This window comes from Nanorana parkeri, unplaced genomic scaffold (genome assembly GCF_000935625.1).
Source record: "Nanorana parkeri isolate BGI_ZX_2015 unplaced genomic scaffold, ASM93562v1 scaffold1760, whole genome shotgun sequence".
NCBI lineage: Eukaryota > Metazoa > Chordata > Amphibia > Anura > Dicroglossidae > Nanorana > Nanorana parkeri.
The window spans coordinates 197,569-218,653 of record NW_017308028.1 but is presented as its reverse complement, the minus strand read 5'-3'; the positions used below and the strand labels follow the sequence as shown (position 1 = coordinate 218,653).

General features: G+C 48.6%; 1 protein-coding gene across 1 annotated transcript in view; it reads right to left on the bottom strand.

Annotated features, from left to right (window-relative positions):
• Window positions 1-3,972: 3,972 nt before the first annotated feature.
• Window positions 3,973-21,085, bottom strand: part of BTK (Bruton tyrosine kinase) — a 29,985-nt gene continuing 12,872 nt past the window's right edge. Inside the window, exons 5-17 of the mRNA XM_018571443.1 lie at window positions 19,380-19,468; window positions 18,398-18,582; window positions 16,670-16,732; window positions 16,378-16,432; window positions 14,945-15,024; window positions 14,743-14,864; window positions 13,294-13,365; window positions 10,951-11,122; window positions 9,696-9,912; window positions 9,535-9,599; window positions 7,523-7,641; window positions 6,556-6,713; window positions 3,973-4,105 (exon numbers count right to left, since the gene is read on the bottom strand). Of these exons, the coding sequence (XP_018426945.1) occupies window positions 4,037-4,105; window positions 6,556-6,713; window positions 7,523-7,641; window positions 9,535-9,599; window positions 9,696-9,912; window positions 10,951-11,122; window positions 13,294-13,365; window positions 14,743-14,864; window positions 14,945-15,024; window positions 16,378-16,432; window positions 16,670-16,732; window positions 18,398-18,582; window positions 19,380-19,468 (1,466 nt within the window). The 3' untranslated portion in view covers window positions 3,973-4,036. The remainder of the gene's footprint in view (window positions 4,106-6,555; window positions 6,714-7,522; window positions 7,642-9,534; window positions 9,600-9,695; window positions 9,913-10,950; window positions 11,123-13,293; window positions 13,366-14,742; window positions 14,865-14,944; window positions 15,025-16,377; window positions 16,433-16,669; window positions 16,733-18,397; window positions 18,583-19,379; window positions 19,469-21,085) is intronic.

Sequence of the window (21,085 nt, the reverse complement as noted above, 5' to 3'; positions counted from 1 at the left end):
TGTTGGTTGACTGGTGGCTGGGCCACACAGCATCACCGGTTGCTAGGATGCAGGTGGGAGCACCATAACAACCTATGACGCTGTGGAGTACCCAGAAAGCAACGGTTGCTAAGACGCTGGAGGCCCTGTAGCGTGATTGGTTGTTATTATGATTACAAAACCTCAAGACTCCAAACCGCGAAAGCAGCCGGGCAGAGACAAAGGAGGGGGAGCTTGTGGATGTCGTACCACGGTGGAAGGCGGAATTTGGTTCCGCTTTTGGATAATCTGCTGCACTGCTTCCCTCACCTACCTAGATTGGTGTCACGATCCTCCATTGTTCACTAATCCCTGTTATGAGTATACAACCGCTGACATTTTATATATACCAGGACAAGGGCCTCGTCCAATAGAGGACCGCACTCACCAGCTGCCCTCCCCTAGCCCGGTCTCCGGTGTCCCGGTCGGTTCCGTCCGACGTTCAGCAACACAGAGCTCCGAGCGAGCAAATATCGCGAGGCTACAGTGTCCAATCTGGACACGGGCTCCATCAAAATGGCCGCCGAAGTCCGGAATGGCAGACACATTTTCTTTCACTCTAGGAAGTCAGAGTGCGGAGAGAAAGTGTCCTCAACCGAGAACTCCGGCCGCCATCTTGGAGGAGCCCTGTGCCCGCCATTTTGGGTGAGCCCCGTATCCGGATTGGATGCGCGCCCTGTATGGATTGGGAGCCCTGCGCGTGCACATGAGAATGAGAAGGACATTTGTATGACAGGGGAGGGGTTGTTATAGACATATCTTTTTATGTGGACACTCCATGTTGTAGGGATAGTTAGTAAGAACATATTTGGGGGAATTCATACTAACTAGAGCAGACAGAATCTGGAGCCGTTGCCCACGGCAACCTATCAGCTCTCATTTTCAAAGCTTAACTGAGCAAATTGAAAGGAGAAGCTGATTGGTTGCTATAGCAACTGCTCCCAAGTCTGTCTGCTCCAGTTTTAATGAACACCACCCTTTATCTTTAATCTTAGCCACCAATTTAATGTCTTCCAAAAACAAATACTTTTAAGGCATGGGCCTTCTTCAGCTGTTGTGGAACTACAAATCCCATGAGGCATTGCAAGATTCTACCAGCCGCGGCACCTGACGCCTAGAAACAGATGCATCATGGGATTTGTAGTTTCACCACAGCTGGCTGGCCGTCAGTGTTCTTATTTCAGCTCTCAACCAAACTTTAAAGCCCTGAAATGGCTGAGGCGTGTTCAGTCCCTTAGCCAAGCGCTGAGCAGCTGTTCTGCAGCACTACAGTTCAGTGCAGCAGCTTCACTGAACGCTTCGGCTGCCCAGTGCTAAGCAAAATGGCGGCGGATTCAGTTTTAAACTGCCATTTGTCCAATTTCTACTGTTTTACAGGGGAAACTCCTTATTCACAGTTTTTCATTCACCAAAACATTCAATTGAAGGTTCCCACACCGAATTGTGATTTGCTCCATCGGGGTTCAGGCACCCTTCTCCATCGCTGCCAGGTGTGCCCACAGTTAAAATGGCCGCTGGTGCTCTGTCCCCACCTTCTGCTATGCACATCGCACTCAGTATTCAGGATCCACATTCACTTCCGCTGCGAGTGCTAAGTTAGCAGTGTTGAGCGCTGGCTTGCAGCACAGCGTTCAGCGGCGGTTCGCTAACTCAGCACTCGCAGCGGCTGAGCAACTGAACGCGCCTCAGGTGTCATTGTTGATCACATGTGCAGTCCAAATAAGAGGCTGAGATGGCCCCTTCCATGGGCAACTCTGGTCCTCCAGCTGTGGTGAAACTACTAATCCCATGATGCATCTGTCTCTGGGAGTCATGCCTGCGGCTGTCATACTCATGAGACTTGTAGTTCCCCAACAGCTGGAGGGCCGGAGTTGCCCCACCCTGTTACAAGGCACGCCAACTCCTTATTTCAGCTCTCGGACAAATGTTATAGCCCCCAAATGGCTTGTGTTATAGCTGATCACATTTGCGTCACCGTAGCAACTGCAGTTCAAATAGAGGCTAAGATGGTGCCTCCCTTGGCTGTAAGGGATAGGAGGGCGTAGTTCAGCTTTAATTTCATATTGGGCCGTAAGGTTGTCCCCCATTCCAGGGGGCTCCCCTTATTCGGCCGACAGAGGCCCTTTCCGCCCATGATTTATCATTGTACCATTGGTGGAGGTCCATTGGCTTCCATCCCACCCGACTCAACCAGGGTTCTTGTACTGCGCACATTGAGATTCCAGGAAACGCTAAATAAGTGACCCTCGCTGATATTATCCAATCCTTCCATCGTGGTGCAATGACCTCCATGCAATGACCTCCATATTGCGCATGGCAGTAGATGAATGGGGGGCCCAAATATTGTGCTTGGCAGTAGTTGAATGGGGGGCCCAAATATTGTGCTTGGCAGTAGTTGAATGGGGGGCCCAAATATTATTCTTGCACAGGGAACCTTTGGTGACTATACCCGCCATTGGGGGAAGTGATATGTTTAAGGACACTGTTGAGTCTGAGCGAGAGGGAATCTTCCCAGGACTCAGGGACATTATGGTGCTCAGCTGGGGTTGGGGAGCAGAACCATTCATGGTCACACATAGGTGGCGTCCCAGGTACAACGTACTGCTAAGCCAAGGATTCCCGAAGACTCCGGTGAGGTGGGTCCTTTCTCTTCTACGCACACACAGGGATATTTGGGTTGTCCACCAATAAACAGACAGACGCGTTTCTGCTACAATCTATTTATAGTTTGATTAACTTAACATGTACATTATACAATATACTTGGCACTCTACGGCCTGTGTTGACGGGCATTCGCCCGCTTCAGGTGGCTTTGAGTTTCCATACAAGTCTATAGGGAAGCAAAACCTCCTTGGAGCAGGTCAAAATAAGGTCAACTGCAGGTCAGAAGGAAGTCAACGGAAGGCCAGAAGGAGATCAACGGAAGGTCAAGTACAGGTCAGAAGAAGCTCAACTGCAGGTCTGAAGGAGGTCAACGGAAGGTCAGAAGGAGATCAACGAAAGGGCAGAAGGATATCAACGGAAGGTCAGAAGGAGATCAAAAGCAGGTCAGAAGGTCAACTGAAGGAGATCAACGGAAGGTCAGAAGGAGATCAACAGCAGGTCAGAAGGTCAACTTCTGGTCAGAAGAAGGTCTGAAGGTGGTCAACGGAAGGTCAGAAGGTCAGCTGCAGGTCTGAAGAAGGTCAACGGAAGGTCAGAAGGAGATCAACGGCAGGTCAGAAGGTGATCAACGGCAGGTCAAAGGGTCAACTGCAGGTCAGAAGGTCAACGGAAGGTCTGAAGGAGGTCAACGGAATGTCAGAAGGAGATGAAAGGAAGGTCAGAAGGAGATCAACAGAAAGTTCAGAAGGAGATCAACGGCAGGTCAGAAGGTCAACTGCAGGTCAGAAGGTCAACGGAAGGTCTGAAGGAGGTCAACGGAAGGTCAGAAGGTAAAGTGCAGGTCAGAAGGTCAACTGCAGGTCAGAAGGAGACCAACGGAAGGTCAGGTCAACTGCAGGTCTGAAGTAGGTCAACAGCAGGACACATGCACCTGTCAATGAATTGCGAATGATCTCCAACGCATCTCGCACTGACGCCATTGACACAAGCCTAAAGCCCATCCACGTAGGCTCTTATATGGTTTGATAACCACGGACTGATTCATTAAAAACCGTGTTAGAAAATTAGAACCACAGTGGAGTTATCTCCAGGAGACTGATTAGCCCTCCCAGTTCCTTTTATTGGGACTTCAGATGGCTTCCATGTTGTGGAGAACAGGATACTAGGAGGGCTTGAGTAGTTTAGCAAAACGAACTGGCCAGGGCTGACACCACTCCATAATAAAAGCTGTGTGTTGTCAGCCCACAACAGGAAATTTATATATAAATATAAATATATATCTGCACATGCACAATCACACATGAAAATGAATGTGTCCACATAGACATCATCACAGTAAAGTCAATGTACATCCGGGGTTTTTTTTTTCCTTCTCATTGAAATTGTCTGTGTGTCCATAATAGGTTATTCGCCGTCACAGATCTTCCATGATCTCTAAAATTGCTGCTTGTATGATGGGGAAGGCCGGTCTGTCTTCTGCTTTCTGTGGAGACACAACAAATGCGTTTTGGTATTGTGCAAAGTCAATGCGTATTCATTGCCTGTGCTCCTCAGCGCCATCTAGTGGCCATACTAATGCATATTTTTTTTCCTGTGCTCCTCAGAGCCATCTAGTGGCCATAATAATGCGTATTCATTGCCTGTGCTCCTCAGCGCCATCTAGTGGCCATAATAATGCGTATTTATTTCCTGTGCTCCTCAGAGCCATCTAGTGGCCATACTAATGCGTATTTATTTCCTGTGCTCCTCAGAGCCATCTAGTGGCCATAATAATGCGTGTTTATTTCCTGTGCTCCTCGGCGCCATCTAGTGGCCATAATAATGCGTGTTTATTTCCTGTGCTCCTCGGCGCCATCTAGTGGCCATAATAATGCGTATTTATTTCCTGTGCTCCTCGGAGCCATCTAGTGGCCATAATAATGCGTATTTATTTCCTGTGCTCCTCGGCGCCATCTAGTGGCCATAATAATGCGTGTTTATTTCCTGTGCTCCTCGGCGCCATCTAGTGACAACATTTCAGTATTACATTACATACATGTATATATCTACCCTGTTTCCCCGAAAATAAGACTTAGTACCATTTTTGGGAATTGCTAACAAATAAGACCTAGCTGTGACCATTCCCAGGGCCGGTGGTGGCATAAGGGGGGAACTTGAAGAGCCGCGGGAGAGAATCGCCGGTGCCAACGATGCCGGCGCTAGAGGAAGCGAGGCGGCACCGGAGGGAGCAGAGCAGCATAAGCCGATGTTTCCTCTATAGCGCCGGCTCCTGTCACAGGCGGAGTGATACCAAATGCACTCTGCCTCATTCCGGTTACCAAATTGCTCTTGGAAAGGTACGGCGCCCCTGATTGCCCTGATCACCCTATTCTTAACTTTGCCATGTTGGATTATTTAATTTGGATTTGCATTAACTTTGGACTGTTATACATAAAAAAAAAAAATATAAGACCTACCCTGAAAATAAGACCTAATGTGTTTTTTTGAGCCAAAAAAATATATAAGACAGTGTCTTATTTTCGGGGAAACATGGTAAGAAAATATGGCTGAGAACGTTCACTTTTTGGGTGGATTTGCACAGAGCGAATGATCAGAAATATTCGTAGGCTGAATGGCTCGGCAGACTGGCTATAAGTAGACCCCATAAAGTTCAATCATGGAGGCTCATTATCACAAGTGGGTGTTACCCAGGGGCGGTCTGCATGCAAATAAGCCTGTCTAGGAATGCCCACTGCTCCAGACTGACACCCACCCATCAAGGCATGCTATTTGCATAGCTCCTCCCAAGAGCCCGCCCACTGCCTTCATCAGGGCCTGAGGACTGCGGGGTGGCAAATCTGGATAGTTGCCATGAAAGTATGTATGTAGTAGGGATGCACTGATACCGGTTTTTCGGCATCGAGTACGAGTACCAATATTTCTCTTTCCGTACTTGCCGATACCGAGGACCGATAGCAGTACTTCCGCTAGCATGGAGCCGGCTTCCTGGGCAATCAGAAAGACAGGAGGTGGGTAATGACTCATCTCCTGCCTTGCTGATTGGCTGTGAAGATCCCAGCCAATCAGCATGGAGCCGGCTGTTTGGTCGCCTCGATGCTGAGTGGCCGGGAAGCCGGCTTCCTACCCAATCAGCATGGAATCCAGCTTTCCGACCAATCAGGAAATCGGGAGATAGGTCCTTACCCACCGCCCGGCTTCCTGATTGGCCGGAAGCCGCCTCCATGCTATTTGGCCAGCTCCATGCTGATTGGCTGGGAAGCCAGCTTCCTGGCCAATTAGCATGGAGTTGGTCAAACAGCATAGAGCTGGCTTTCTGGCCAATCAGGAAACCGGGAGACGGGCCATTACCCACCGCTCGCCTTCCTGATTGGCCGGGAAGCCGGCTCCATGCTGTTGGCTGACTTCCTGGCTTCCTGGCCAATGTGCATGGAGCCAGCCAAACAGCATAGAACCTGGTTGGCCGGGAAGCCAGGCAGCGTGTCATTACCCACCACCTGGGTTCCTGATTGGCCGGGAAAGCCGACTCCACGACTCCATGTTCCCTCGCGGCACTGACGGTCAGAGGAAGTTCCGGTATTGGGGGTAAGTATCGGAGCATTTAGGCCAGTGCAAGTACCCAAATACTCGGTATCGGCACCGATACTGGTCCCGGTATCGATGCGTCCCGACTATGTATGGATCAGGGCTGAGGGCTTGTGAGAGGAATACTGTGATGCTTTAAAGAAGCTATGTACAGCAACCCTGCTGGCCCCTCCCACCAGCCATGATCTGCCTGCATTGCAGAGGATAAGCACAGGGACCTAATGATGACATCATGGGATACATCATGGGGTATGTAATGACAATGGTGGGGGATGGGGGGACCAGGGGAGGCAAATATAAGCAGATTATGTATCCTTTGGCTACCCCGTGTATCATGCCATTCAGCCTTACCTCTGCCCAGCAGGTGAGCATCACATTGTACACTCTTTCCGTGGCCAGTTGAGGTCTGTAGAGCCGCACCCCCTTCATGATCTGCTCCACGATTTCACTATTGTTGAATCTTTCGTATGGCATCTTTCCAAACGTGAACACCTCCCACATTAAAACACCTAATGCCAAGAAACCAAAACAAGAACACATCATAAAAAAAAAGACTTACAGGTCTGGTCCCTCCCCCAGCCTGTGGTTGGACGGTGTCACTTCCTGTGAGGTGAACGGAAAGCTCAACTCACAGGAGAGCCATGATTGGGCAGAGTCATCATGACTTTGCCCCAACCATGGCTCTTACAGAGTACTGGGCCCTGATTGGGCAAAGTCTTGCACTGGACATGTGGTCAGGTGCAAGGCTTTAGCCAATTAGGGCTCACAAAGCACAGTGACCTGCGGGGAGCTAAAGGTCCGGTATTTTTTGGAAGGGGGAACCGCACACTTTTTGTTTTTTATAAATGCCATTTTTGCTGCAGCAGGTTCTATAGCATACAGATCCGCCCCCCATACATGTCCCCCAGGGCAGTACCCGGATCCCCATACATGTCCCCCAGGGCAGTACCCGGACCCCCATACATGTCCCCGAGGGCAGTACCCGGACCCCCATACATGTCCCCCAGGGCAGTACTCCGATCCCCATACATGTCCCCCAGGGCAGTACCTGGACCCCCATACACCTATTATGGCCAATAACTTGCATATTAGCGTTCTTTAAGGGGACATTTGTTACTGGAAGTTCTACCCCCATTGACTTGCATTGAGTACAAGTTCGAACTTTTTGGATGTTCTAAAGTTTGTATTTGAACCGAATTCGGGACTGCTCGGCCCATCACTAGTTATTATATGACATTTCTGTCTTTTGGTTTAGCTCCACCTTGAGCGTCACTGTCCAAAGAAAAAGGAGGTGTCAGTGGGCGTCAGTATATCTTACCGAATGACCAGACGTCAGATTTACTGCTGAACTTGCTGTACAGAAGAACCTCAGCTGCAGACCAGCGTATGGGGAACTTGGAACCCAGTGAACTTGTATATTCATCGTCTAGAACGTACCTGTTACCAGAAGGATGAGGTTGCAGCGCATTGTTATAATTGTGTAAAGCCCAATTGAAGCCTCAGTACTATTGCTATAATGCAGTCCGGTTGCATATTTTTATGGTACAGGATGCATGAAGGGTAAAATTCCCGGCGCTGGCAGCACCTTGGAGAGTCACGCCGCTATTTCCACACACAATGCAGTGAACCGGTGTTCTATTGAAAGCTCCAACTCGTCAAAATCTCCAACTACCTCACTGCCGGGTACTTTTCAAGTTGGAGATTTCGACCAGACGGCGTTAGACAGCAAAACACAAAGAACTGACGGAGCTTCTGCGCGGCTGCATTGTAACAATATTCAGCAGGTGGCAAACTCGACGAGTATTCTAAAAACGCTATGCGCGCATGCGCACCGCAACTGTACAGAGCTTTCTGAGCAACGCAAGGGAGGTAGTTGGCGATCTCGATGAGTTGGAGCTTTCGATAGAACACCGGATCTCCGGCAGTCCAGCACATCACCTGCATAGTTCTCAACTCAACAGCGCATAGGTTTCCTGAGCGGCACTGTTGGTTGGAGCTTCTCTGCCTTTTGGCTAAGATCAACTGTAGTATCTGTTCTTATCAGTTTCCGGTGGGGAAAAGAACCGTCCTTTTCGGGGGGATGGTTACTTAGTACTCGCTGGAGTACTCGTGCCGGGCTGCTTTTTGTGAGAGGGGGGGACAGCCTTGGTATACGGCCTCCTGATGGAACGGGTGCTTGCTTGCGCGGCAGAGGCCCGTGGTGCTGTGCCCCCTGGGGGTGGCGTCCCAGGGGTGCCAGAGGATCACTTTGGGTGTGGGACCCCAACACTGATTCACTGACACAAGGTCACAGCACTCCATGCATTTTCTGCACAACGCCTCTTGGACAGGCCTTCAGGGGCAATATTTTGGCACTCCGGCCCTTAAGGCCTGTCAGCGGGGTGCACTGGCACGTTTTTGCTTTTTTGATTGAAATTTCAGGACCAAAGCACCCTTGTGCACTTTTTTTAGGTGTGTTGTGATTTCACGATTCACTTTTTTTGTTGACAGGGGATTAGTTTTCGAACACGCTCCTCGGGCTTTAAAATGCAATGGGCAGGTGTCAGGATTCAGAGCACCCCCGTGTGCTGCTGGAGCCAGGTCCTGTGCTCGCCTGCGGGTGTGTCCCAGCTGCCAGTGATCATCCCATCACCTGGTGCTTCCTGGAGGGTTGTTAGGCCCTCCCTGCAGTCAGGACGTCGGCTCAGTATCTTGTCGTCGTCTTCCCCTGACTGAGTCCTGTGTCCTGAGCCCTGTGACCTGTACCCTGCAACCTGAGACCCGAGACCGGTTTGCAGTCCTGAGCCTCATACCTGTATGCAGTCCTGAACCCTTCCTTGCAGCCAGTTCCTGGATCCTGAGCCCTGATACCTGCTTTGTGGTTCCTAGCCCTGTTCCCGTTTGCTGTTCCCTCTGGCTGTAGGTGTGTTTTCGTTCTATTTGAGTTTGTTATTTACTGCTTGTGTAAGCTTGTGGGTGTTGGTGGGGTTTGTGTTCTCCTGTTTGCTGTATAGCAATAAACTGTGTGCCTATACCCTATCCAGTGTGGTCACATTCATTTGGTCTTCTTGCATGGGTACCTGCATGTGGTGTGGGGACGCCCGTGCACGGTACCCTGACAGCAGGGGGCATGTCAAAGCACTGGAGACCTGGGCGCTGCTTGTATGTGAGAGCAGGGGCGGTCCGACGCTCCAGCGTGCTGCTAGCATAGGATATTTGAATCCTTTGTGCAGTACTTGGTATGTAGGGTACACGGAGAAAGGGGCATGTGTATTACTGTATATGCAGCCGGATAAATACTGAGGCTTCCACCGGGCTGTAACGCACACATCTAAAAGAAGTCAGGCATACCTCGAGAGGCCAAAATCCGATACTTTTACAGCACCGTCCTCAGCAACCAGACAGTTTCGGGCAGCCTTAGGAAAACAAAACGTGCATGGCATCATTGCGATGGCCTACTGACCAGACATGACCTCAACACGTCATGTACAAGTCAACTCGAAATCTCTTACCAAATCCCGGTGTAGAACTTGCTTGGATTCCAGGTAACTCATGGCGCTACATACATCACTGCACATAGACAGCAGGTCTCCTTGACTGAGACGTGCACGGAATTCCTTCAGGTAGGTGAGGAGGCAGCCATTTGAGAGATACTCTGTGATGATGAAGATGGGGCGCTGCTTGGTGCAGACTCCATACAGCTGAACCAAATTTTCATGAGACAACTTCCTGGGGGTGGAAGTAGAAGATCCAGTTGAGGCAAAAAAAAGTAATGACTGATAACGGAGATGGCTTCATGCAAACAGTTCCCTTATATAGATCTTTATTATCACTAGAGGGATCTCCAGCAGGAGGAAGGAGGTCCTGATCCCCTATATAGATCTTTATTATCACTAGAGGGATCCCCAGCAGGAGGAAGGAGGTCCTGATTCCTCTATATAGATCTTTATTATCACTAGAGGGATCTCCAGCAGGAGGAAGGAGGTCCTGATTCCCTATATAGATCTTTATTATCACTAGAGGGATCTCCAGCAGGAGGAAGGAGGTCCTGATCCCCTATAAAGAGCTTTATTATCACTAGAGGGATCTCCAGCAGGAGGAAGGAGGTCCTGATCCCCTATATAGATCTTTATTATCACTAGAGGGATCCCCAGCAGGGGGAAGGAGGTCCTGATTCCTCTATATAGATCTTTATTATCACTAGAGGGATCCCCAGCAGGAGGAAGGAGGTCCTGATTCCTCTATATAGATCTTTATTATCACTAGAGGGGTCTCCAGCAGGAGGAAGGAGGTCCTGATCCCTCTATATAGATCTTTATTATCACTAGAGGGGTCCCCAGCAGGAGGAAGGAGGTCCTGATCCCTCTATATAGATCTTTATTATCACTAGAGGGGTCCCCAGCAGGAGGAAGGAGGTCCTGATTGCCCTATATAGATTCTTTAGTTAAACTTTGTTTAGAATACTGTGTCCAGTTCTGAAGACCTCACTTTTCAAAAGAGGTTTATCTCTACATACGAAAGGCTTCTTTTCACTGGACGTAGTGCTAGTAAACTCTGTAGGTTGTTGAACAAATAAGTAACTATGATTTAATCCCATCCAAGTATCATTAGTATCACAACCTATACATATACTATATTGCCAAAGGTAAGTGGACATCACCGAAATTATTGAGTTCAGGTGTTTCCAATGAAGGGTATTGTTATTGCGACACCATATCTGACATCATTGCATTGTGGAACATTTTCACACAGATAAGTGGTACTTACATCATGCACTGTGCTTCATTGATGAACTCATCCTCCGGCATGGAACCCTCTTTGACCATCTTGATAGCCACTTCAAGCTGTCCTCTCCATTTGCCATATTTCACCACCCCAAACTGTCCAGTACCCAACTCCTTCAGGAAAGTCAGATCCTTGGGATCGATTTCCCATGAGCCTCGAAGAAAGAGCAAATAGAAACGGTGAGTATCTACATTTTATTTTATATGATGACCACTTGAGTTACTCTCAAACCCTACTTTGATCCTATGTCATCCTTATAGTCCCACTCCGTGCTTTTGTTAAATTTATTCATGTAGTGGGGCCCCCCCCCCCCCCCCATTCCCCGCACGGCATGCATGGGTTCAATACTCATTCGACTGGTGGGGAAGGAATAGGTACAAATACTTGTCTTATTTCTCATTCCTGTTGGTGAGGGTGCTCTCCGCACACCTTTCAGCAGTCCCGGCCAATAAAGACAATGGTGCTTGTAGTAACTGCCACGGATGGCACCGTGCAAAACACAAAGTAGAAAGTCAGGTCACCAGTGTCACATCTTTTTGCCTTGAAGAAGGGACCCTGCGCGGCCCCCAAAACGTCGGCTCTTTTGATTATTGTGACACAATTGTCCAATAAAAAGGACTTATTCATTTTAATTATTTTGAGTGCTGGTGACCTGACTTTCTACTTTATTTCTCATTCCCACGCCAGCCATGACTTATGTTCCAGGGTCATTGCATGGAGGCCAGAACTAGGGTTCGGGAGCATGTGTCTGCACGTGTGTGCATGCCGGGTTTTGCTCATAGGGCCTTGCTTGGTACTGCATTGCCCACATGTTCCCAACCTTGGCCTGTTCCCGACTTCATCTCTGTCTGTCGCCTGGTACCACTCTGCCCGCCTGCTAACGACTCGGCTTGTATTGACCACGGCTTTCTGCATCCCGCTCACGGCACGTCAGCATCGCAGACACTGTTCTACCCGGCAATCCTGTCTTGTTCTGGCACTCCTGCCACTCCTGGTCCCTGCGCACCTGTCTAGCCATTCAGGAGTTCTGGGACCAGAGCTGCACGATGGACCATCATCATAAACTCAGACTCCTTCCAGGTATCTGACAGCCATGTTCAAGGGACGGTCATGGGTCTGGTTGGTCCTGCATTGTATATGATGACATCAGAGAGCTGCAACCGGCCAGGGAAGTGAAGGAGCTTTGAGGGACCAGTTGTACAGAGAGGAGAAAGTCCGTGGTAGTGAGGGATAAGGTATTATTATTTGTACTTATTCCTTTCCCCCTAGCAAAACAAACCTGTGGGAACCCCACTGCATGGGTAAACTTAACAGAAGCCCAGAGCCTGGCCATAGACCCTCAGCACCTCTCCATCACCTGTGGGCTAATGAGCCTGGCCATAGACCATCAGCACCTCTCCATCAGCTGCGGGCTAATGAGCCTGGCCATACACTCTCAGCACCTCTCCATCAGCTGTGGGGTTATGAGCCTGGCCATACACCTTCAGGACCTCTCCATCAGCTGTGGGGTTATGAGCCTGGCCATACACCTTCAGGACCTCTCCATCAGCTGTGGGGTTATGAGCCTGGCCATACACCTTCAGGACCTCTCCATCAGCTGGGGGGTTATGAGCCTGGCCATACACCTTCAGCACCTCTCCATCAGCTGCAAGCTAATGAGCCTGGCCATACACCCTCAGCACCTCTCCATCAGCTGTAGGCCAATGAGCATGGCCACAGACCCCTCAGCACCTCTCCATTAGCTGCGGGTTAATGAGCTTGGCCATACACCCCTCAGCACCTCTCCATCAGCTGCGGGTTAATGAGCTTGGCCACACACCCAGGGCTCTGGGCTTGTGATAGTTCAACCTAGCTCTGTCTGTCCAAGCCATTATCTTGCCTTGTATATCTATTTCAGCTTGTGTTGCTGTGTTCCTGTCAGTTTGATCTCCTGTTGCCTTGACCCAGATTTCCTTGGCTATGCCTGATTGCTGCCTGCCCTTGACCTCTGGATTCGCTTCTGCCTTCTCCCTTGGTACCGTGCTGACCGTCTGGCTTTGACCCCTGGCTTGTTTGACTTCGCTCCAGCTCTTGCTGCAGACCATGCTGACCTCTCAGCTGAACACCAGCCCTGCTCATGCTCCCAGGGACCAAGTTGCCGGACTTCTACCAGGTACCGTGTCTGAACACCTTGGCACCTATACTTCTCTCTGTCTACTCGCTCTCTGTCCCCACTTCCAGGGGTGTGAGACAAGAGCCGGAAAGGAGGCCTCCTCCGCTAATGGGTCCTCTACCAAGTACATGATAACTCGTTATGAAACCCTTCAGCTTTTTGATTTCTCTCACCATAGCCTAGGCCGGCAGTAGAAGGGGCGCTTCTCCCAGAACACACGGGATATTTCAGTCTTGATATTAAACCTGAAGAAGAATATGAAAGAAAATGTTGGATCTAATCGTCCGATCTGCAGACAACTGTACACGCACTCATGTAACCAGCGACGCATTCCCCAGCAAAAACATTTCAATACTGCTAGTACAACCACCTGAAGTCTGTCTTTGCATTGGCTTCCCCCTTATTTCCTGCACACCAGATTGAGAGAGTGAGTGTGAGGCAATCAGGACTATACTGATTGTGGACCGCTAGGGCCTGTAGGCACACAGCCCTTTTGTGCCCAAGAGGACCTCCTCCTCCTCCTCAAGGGTCACATGTTTTACTGGAGCAATCCTTCCTCAAAGTTCACATCAGAAGCACTGAAGTCATTCAAAGTCCCTCTCTCATCCAACTCATCTCATACATGCTCTCCCAAGAACTCTACATTAGAAAGCTAGAAGGCTTCCGAGTCACCGGTGGGAAGGGGTTACAAGGTGAGCTGACCTGCGCTCACTGCTGGGAGGGGGTATTAGGATGAGAAGAGCTGTTGAATCACTGCTGGGAAGGGGGAGCAGCGGGAGCTTAGCTGCTGAGTCACTACTGGCTGAGAGTAGCAGGGTGACCTGAGCTGCTGAGTCACTGTAGGGAGGGGGAGCAGGGTAGGCTGAGCTGCTGAGTCACTGTAGGGAAGGGGAGCAGGGTAGGCTGAGCTGCTGAGTCACTGTAGGGAAGGGAAGCAGGGTAGGCTGAGCTGCTGAGTCACTGTAGGGAAGGGAAGCAGGGTAGGCTGAGGTATTTGCTGGGAGGGGGAGCTGAGCCACTGATGGAAGGGGGGAGCAGAGTGAGCTGAGCTGCTGAGTTACTACTGGGAGAGGGGAAGCTGAGCAGTTGAGTCGCTTCTGGAAGGGGTAAATGAAGATATGTTGGGGGACTGCTGGAGTGCTGGATCTGGATTTTGGTAGGTATTGAGATCCATTGGTATTTTAGTTGAGAGGCTGCACTCTAAGATCCAATGGGTCTAAATAAGAGGTCCCCGGGTGGCCAGTAGTAGGTTTGGTAGAATGAGGACCATGCCAGACGTATGGTTAGTCCAGTTCAATTTTTATTTGTCATAAAAGGACAATGGATCGTCATTGCCTTCTGGGGGCTTAACCTATCCCCCATTGTTAGGGTTAGGGAAGAAACCTGGACTGAGTGCAGTAGGCTTCTCTAGCATGGATTAAGGACCTGCTGGTCGTCCCAGGTCCAGCAGTCCCCACCAGTCCGATACACCGCCCCACCACCCTGTTCCGATCAGTGTTTTAGCAGATGGTGTTTTAACCCTTTCCTGCAGTAACATAAAAAAGAAAAACCATAAAAAAGAAACGTCCATTATTTATTACTGAGCGCGTAGCCTCCTGACTATGAGGACACCAGGAACTTACCAGCGGCATTGTACTGGTGATAGGTGATCAGTTCCGGGATCGTGGAGAAAACGTGTTTCTCAGCCAAGTAATATTGGTTCACAGATGTCTCACATACCACGTAATGGCGGATAAATCCTTCCCTGCGAAGAATAACTTCATTAGGAACATTTTACATAACACCCAACGTAGATCCTGTCATGTTGGAGATGCTTTCCATTACCCCGATGACTTGGCGTACACAGACACCGTGTACTTCCCCGCTTTGCTTGAATCTCTCACGATGAAGCCTCCTTCTTTGTCCTGCAACAGAATCATTGGGCTGTCAGACTGGTTACTGATACATAAATCAATGACACATAATAAAAAAAAAACAAAAAAAAAACGAATCAATACAACTGGACTTGCCGTATTTTTCTTGAAGACGTTTCGCCGGTCATCCGACCAGCTTTCTCAATTTTGAATTGAGAAAGCTCAGTTCGGAATCGAGGAAGCTGGTGGGATGGCCAGTGAAACGTCTTCAAGAAAAAGACAGCAAGTCCAGTTGCGTTGATTAATTTTTTTTTAGATAAACCATCAGAGCCGGATTTACTCTCTCTGCTGCCCCAAGGCCAGGTTCCTCAATGCGTCCCCCTACCCACCAACCCGATCTCCGTGACATTGCTGAGATGACTTGTACAAAACAAGCGGTGGCTTCCCCGCTGTACATTTAGCTCTACTTGCCCAAAGCTGGGCTAAATGTAGAAAACAACTACCGCCCGTTGCCCAGAACTGCTGCCCCTCTACTCTCTGCTGCCCCTCTACTCTCTGCTGCCCCAAGGCCAGGCCTTGGTTTGCCTTCTGGGAAATACCATGACCTGGATGAATGAGAACCTTCACCGGCAAATCAGTGACCTGTCCTGTCACAATTGACACTGTCAGCTGCTACAGAAAGAGTTAGGTTGGCCAGGAATCCTCATCAAAATTCAGCTATGGGGCTTTATGGTTTGTACCTAATCCCTTGATGTCTTCTATACTATATGGCTAAAAAATTGTGGCCACCTGACCATCACACCTATATGAGTTTGTTGTGTGTCCCATCCCAAAACCATGTGCCTTAATATGGAATTGCCCCTCTTTACAGGTATAACAGCCACCACTCTTTTAGGAAGGCTTTCCACAAGATGTTGGGGTTTATCTGGGGGAATATGTGCCCATTGAGCCAAAAGACCATTTGTGAGGTCAGGTACTGATGCTGGATAAGAAGACTTGATCTTTGCTCACAGTTGGCTTTCCAAGTCATCCCAAAGGTGGTCAGTAGGGTTGAGGTCAGGGCTCTGTAGAGGACACTCGAGTTCCTCCACACCAAACTGGTCACAACATGTCTTTATGGAGATGGCCTTGTAGAGGGCTCTGTAGAGGACACTTGGGTTCCTCCACACCAAACTGGTCACGTCATGTATTTATGGAGATGGCTTTGTAGAGGGTTCTGTAGAGGACACTTGGGTTCCTCCACACCAAACTTGTCACATGTCTTTATGGAGCTGGCCTTGTGCACCTAAAGTCAATCATTTTGAGGGTTTTCCATGTTTTTGTGGCCATATAATGCAGCTGTTCAGGTGCGTTCTTTATCCTTTATCCTTATTAATTCCCACCAACCATGCCCCAGGTGTTCACCTCTCTTCTGAGTAGGTCCTCTGCCGAGCTCCTTGTCATATTTTTGGAGTACCATCTGTGGGATAAAAACACATGATGAGAAGGGAAGTATACAAAGCTCAAACACTTCAATGACAGAGATGCTCCATCTATGGGGTCTTCACCAATTCACTTGACAGTTTCATTGTCACACGTCGGCTCGAACTATGAGGCTGAGTGATTTTCACTCACCTCATAGTTCTCCTTTAAAGGGTGGTGACAGGGCCTCTTTAAATGTTTATACCAGTTATATTTATGATATGTGAAGACTTACTCGTATATTTCCAGGGGGTCCTTAGCTTCCGTCACATAGTTGCCAGGTATGTATCCCTCTTGCCTGAAAACGATGTAAGACAGCGATACCATTAAACCAGAACGCAGTACATTTAGTCAATGCCGAGCGTTGTCACCCTGAGACAGGAAGTGTGTTACTGGCAGGATCACCGGGTGAAAAGAAAGAGAAAACAGAAAAACAAAGAGAAGAAAACTAATGCAGCAGCAGCATCGATAAACTGTGGAGCTGCGATATATTACATTGTTCTTCTTGGGATTAGATGTACTGTAATCAGATATTTATTGACTGTTTATTATGTATTATATTCGATACATTGTTCAGAGCTGGAAGTGCTCAAAGCAGATCACGTCTGGGTACCCATTCAATATATGTCTACACTCTATGGATCTGGCAGCTGTGGACCTGGAAGTGCTCAAAGCAAATCACTTCTGGGTACCCATTCAATATATGTCTACACTCTAAGGTTCTGGCAGTTGTGAACCTGGAAGTACTCAGAGCAGATCACTTCTGGATATCCATTCAAAATATGTCTGCACTCTAAGGATCTGGCAGCCGTGAACCTGGAAGTGCTCAGAGCAGATCACTTCTGGATATCCAGGTCACTGCCAGGCCCCTGTTAACGGGGCCTGGCAGTGACCTGGCGGGTGTATGAGGAGTCGTGGCCGGGGGCCGAGGGAGAAGCGGCCCGGCCGTCGGAGGCTGCGGTGCCGCTCCAAGAAGATTCGGTGGCTGCAGAAAGACGCGGACCTGGGCCGGTGGAGGCTGCACATGGGATGGCGGCTCCAAGAAGCATCGCGGCTGCAGATGGGATGGGACCGAGATAGACACGGCCCCGGTCGGCGGAGGCTGCGGGCGGCTCAAGTAAGATGCAGGCTGGAAGTAAGATGCAGAATGGAAGCAGGCTGGGGAGCTGCAGGTAAGAAGAGCAGCATGTGTGCAGGGAAAGGGACCCTCCACAGTCCATCATAGATCATGCACAGCCCACCTTAAAGTCTCTGTGCAAGGTCTATGGTGGGCTCTGGGGGGTCTCTGGTGGGGTTAAAAGCCCAAAATTGGTTTTTGGGGGGGGGGGGGGGGGGTGCCGAGTTTCGTTTTGCCTAGGGCAGCACGAAACCTAAATACACCACTGTCTACAGTCTAAGCTTCCCCTGGGTACCCTACTAAGGTAGGCCTGTTGTGCTGTTGGAGCGACCTTACCCCAGCCTTGGTACATTTGGCCTTTTGAACAAGCGTTTGGATCCCGGTGCCTCCTAAATATTTGTCGGAAAGGAACACATTGAGCACTATCTGAAATGGAAGCAGTGCAGGGGAAACTTCTGGGGTCTAACAGACTCCTGATGTCTCCAAAAAGAGGGCCCGGCATAGGTGATGCATCGTATGCAATGCCATTCCTTCCAACAGGTGTGCTTTGCAGCACAGCCCAACATGCATTGCGGTGCGTTACTAAACATGGTGCATTAATGGCACCGCATTCTACTCTTCACCGCAGCACCATATGGACCCTAAGTGGGGAAGGGGGAGGACAATTGTCTTTATATGTTGTAGCAATAACCGTCATCTTCACTGGAAACACCTGAACTCATGGAAGGGGGCTCCACATACAGAGGACTATGGGCAGAGACGTCAAGAGATATTTTGAGGTTGTGCGTTTCACGATATGAAAGTCTATACGTGAATGAACAAGTCATTGAACAACATTGAAATCACCCGTTTTTGTTTCTTGCCCTCAGCCAGGGTTGGCCACTGCCTTCGTCCAGCAGCACGTACTCTTCACCCTTGCACAGGGGCAGGTCCTGACCACTGATTGGCGTGAAGTCATACAACGCGACCACTTTGCAGACTGTCGGAGCGCTGGTCGACGGAGTGGGCGGTAGCGGTTTCGCAGATTTTGCCTGCACGAAAAGCACAATAACAAAATGTTTTTTTGGGTATCCAACAAAAATATGAAGCTAAATTGAAGATCGTCCTCTGAGGAACGTCCATCGGAACATTCAAGAGACGCCTGTGAACGTTGTCAAATGAGGATTCCGAGAACGGGGAGAGAACTATGTGAGCAAATAAAGACAAGACGACTACGATATATAGGAGCTTAGAGAACTGGGGAATGCCTGGCCTTCGCCAAAGCTTCTGGTGGTGGAGCTGTGTGGCTGACAACTGGCCAACTGGCCTTCACCAAAGCTTCTTGTGGTGGAATTGTGTGGCTGACAACTGGCCTTCGCCAAAGCTTCTGGTGGTGGAGCTGTGTGGCTGACAACTGGCCTTCGCCAAAGCTTCTGGTGGTGGAGCTGTGTGACTGGCCAAGATGGATTTTAGATGTACATCTTTTCAACTGGATGCATAGAGCATCATTATTATTAGGTGCCATCAAGTTGATGTCATCTCCTGGTGACCACATATACAGTGTTCTCCATAATAATAATCTGTCTTCTGTTTGGGTCCTACGGCTGAACTCCAGGTAGGAATCATGTTGCATACTTAGTCCACCACCAGAAGCTGTGGTGAAGGCCAGTTGGCCAGTTGGCCAGTTGTCAGCCACACAGCTCCACCACCAGAAGCTTTGGTGAAGGCCAGTTGTCAGCCACACAGCTCCACCACCAGAAGCTTTGGAGCTTGTGGGAAGGCCAGCTGTCAGCCATGGAGCTCTACTCCCCATTTGCTTACTTAGTCATCCTGTTCTTGAAAGACTTACCTCCATCTCATCCTTGGCATCAACACCGAATTTCATAGGTTTAACTCTAGGTCTGAGCTTGTGTGGGTGTGGCCAAAATGGAAGTGTATCTAAAACCCAAGAACAATGATGGACTATATTCCATACCTGATTGGCCGCCAGAGACCCTGTAGAGCACTGTAGTAGCCGGAGCTACAACAGTGCCGGCCCGGATCTTCTGGGTCCAGCACTGTGCTGTGCGCCTTCCCCTCAGGGGTCGCTCGCTCGGCACAGCGGCCATTCAGGGAACGCCTCGTATTTTTTATCAATGAATGCCAGATGTTCTCTGATTGGATGAGGGGCAACACAACCCCCAAATTTAATTCGACTTTACCCAGTCACTCAGTTGTCAGCCACACAGCTCCACCACCAGAAGCTTTGGTGAAGGTCAGTTGTCAGCCACACAGCTCCACCACCAGAAGCTTTGGTGAAGGTCAGTTGTCAGCCACACAGCTCCACCACCAGAAGCTTTGGTGAAGGTCAGTTGTCAGCCACACAGCTCCACCACCAGAAGCTTTGGTGAAGGCCAGTTGTCAGCCACACAGCTCCACCACCAGAAGCTTTGGCTCCAGTTCTCAAAGTCTCTATATGTCGTGGTTGTCTAGTCCCCATTTGCTTACTTAGTCATCCTGTTCTTGAAAGACTTACCTCCATCTCATCCTTGGCATCAACACCGAATTTCATAGGTTTAACTCTAGGTCTGAGCTTGTGTGGGTGTGGCCAAAATGGAAGTGTATCTAAAACCCAAGAACAATGATGGACTATATTCCATACCTGATTGGCCGCCAGAGACCCTGTAGAGCACTGTAGTAGCCGGAGCTACAACAGTGCCGGCCCGGATCTTCTGGGTCCAGCACTGTGCTGTGCGCCTTCCCCTCAGGGGTCGCTCGCTCGGCACAGCGGCCATTCAGGGAACGCCTCGTATTTTTTATCAATGAATGCCAGATGTTCTCTGATTGGATGAGGGGCAACACAACCCCCAAATTTAATTCGACTTTACCCAGTCACAAATTATGGTAACGGAAGACCAATGCATTGTGTTACCAGGAACGGTACCTCAGATGGAGCAAGCGGAAGCGGTTTGTGGGATCTACGTGAATGTTCACTCTTCAAAACTGGAAAAGAAAAGATATTAAGTTACATATATATTAAAAGAATTTAAAAAAGGACAAATTATATAAAATTGTATTTTTATCTACAGTAACTATAATTGAAAAAAACAAAAACAAAACAAAAAATCAAAGTAGAAAACATCCCTTTTTTTTTATTGTATTCCATTTTTTTTATTTGCTGTAAAAATAATTCTTGGTGTCATTTTTTAAAAGGACAAATTATATAAAATGGTTCAATTATTTTCATCTACAGTAAATATAATTACAAAAATAATAATAATAATAAAGTAGAAAACAGCTCATTTTTTTTTTATTGTATTCCATTTGTTATTTGCTATAAAAAAAATAAAACGAAATAAAAAATAAACACTGATCAAAGTAGAAAAAAAAAGTGATTTTTTTCAACTTCTTTTTTTTTTCCTTTTTTTTTGATTGAATAAAAATGATAAAATCATTTTCTTTTAACAATATGGTTAAAAAAAAAATCCTTGTTTGTTCTATTAAAAAAAAGATATATTTGTATTAATTTGTTATCTTAAGTAATGACAACATTAATGCTGAAAAAATGTATTAATA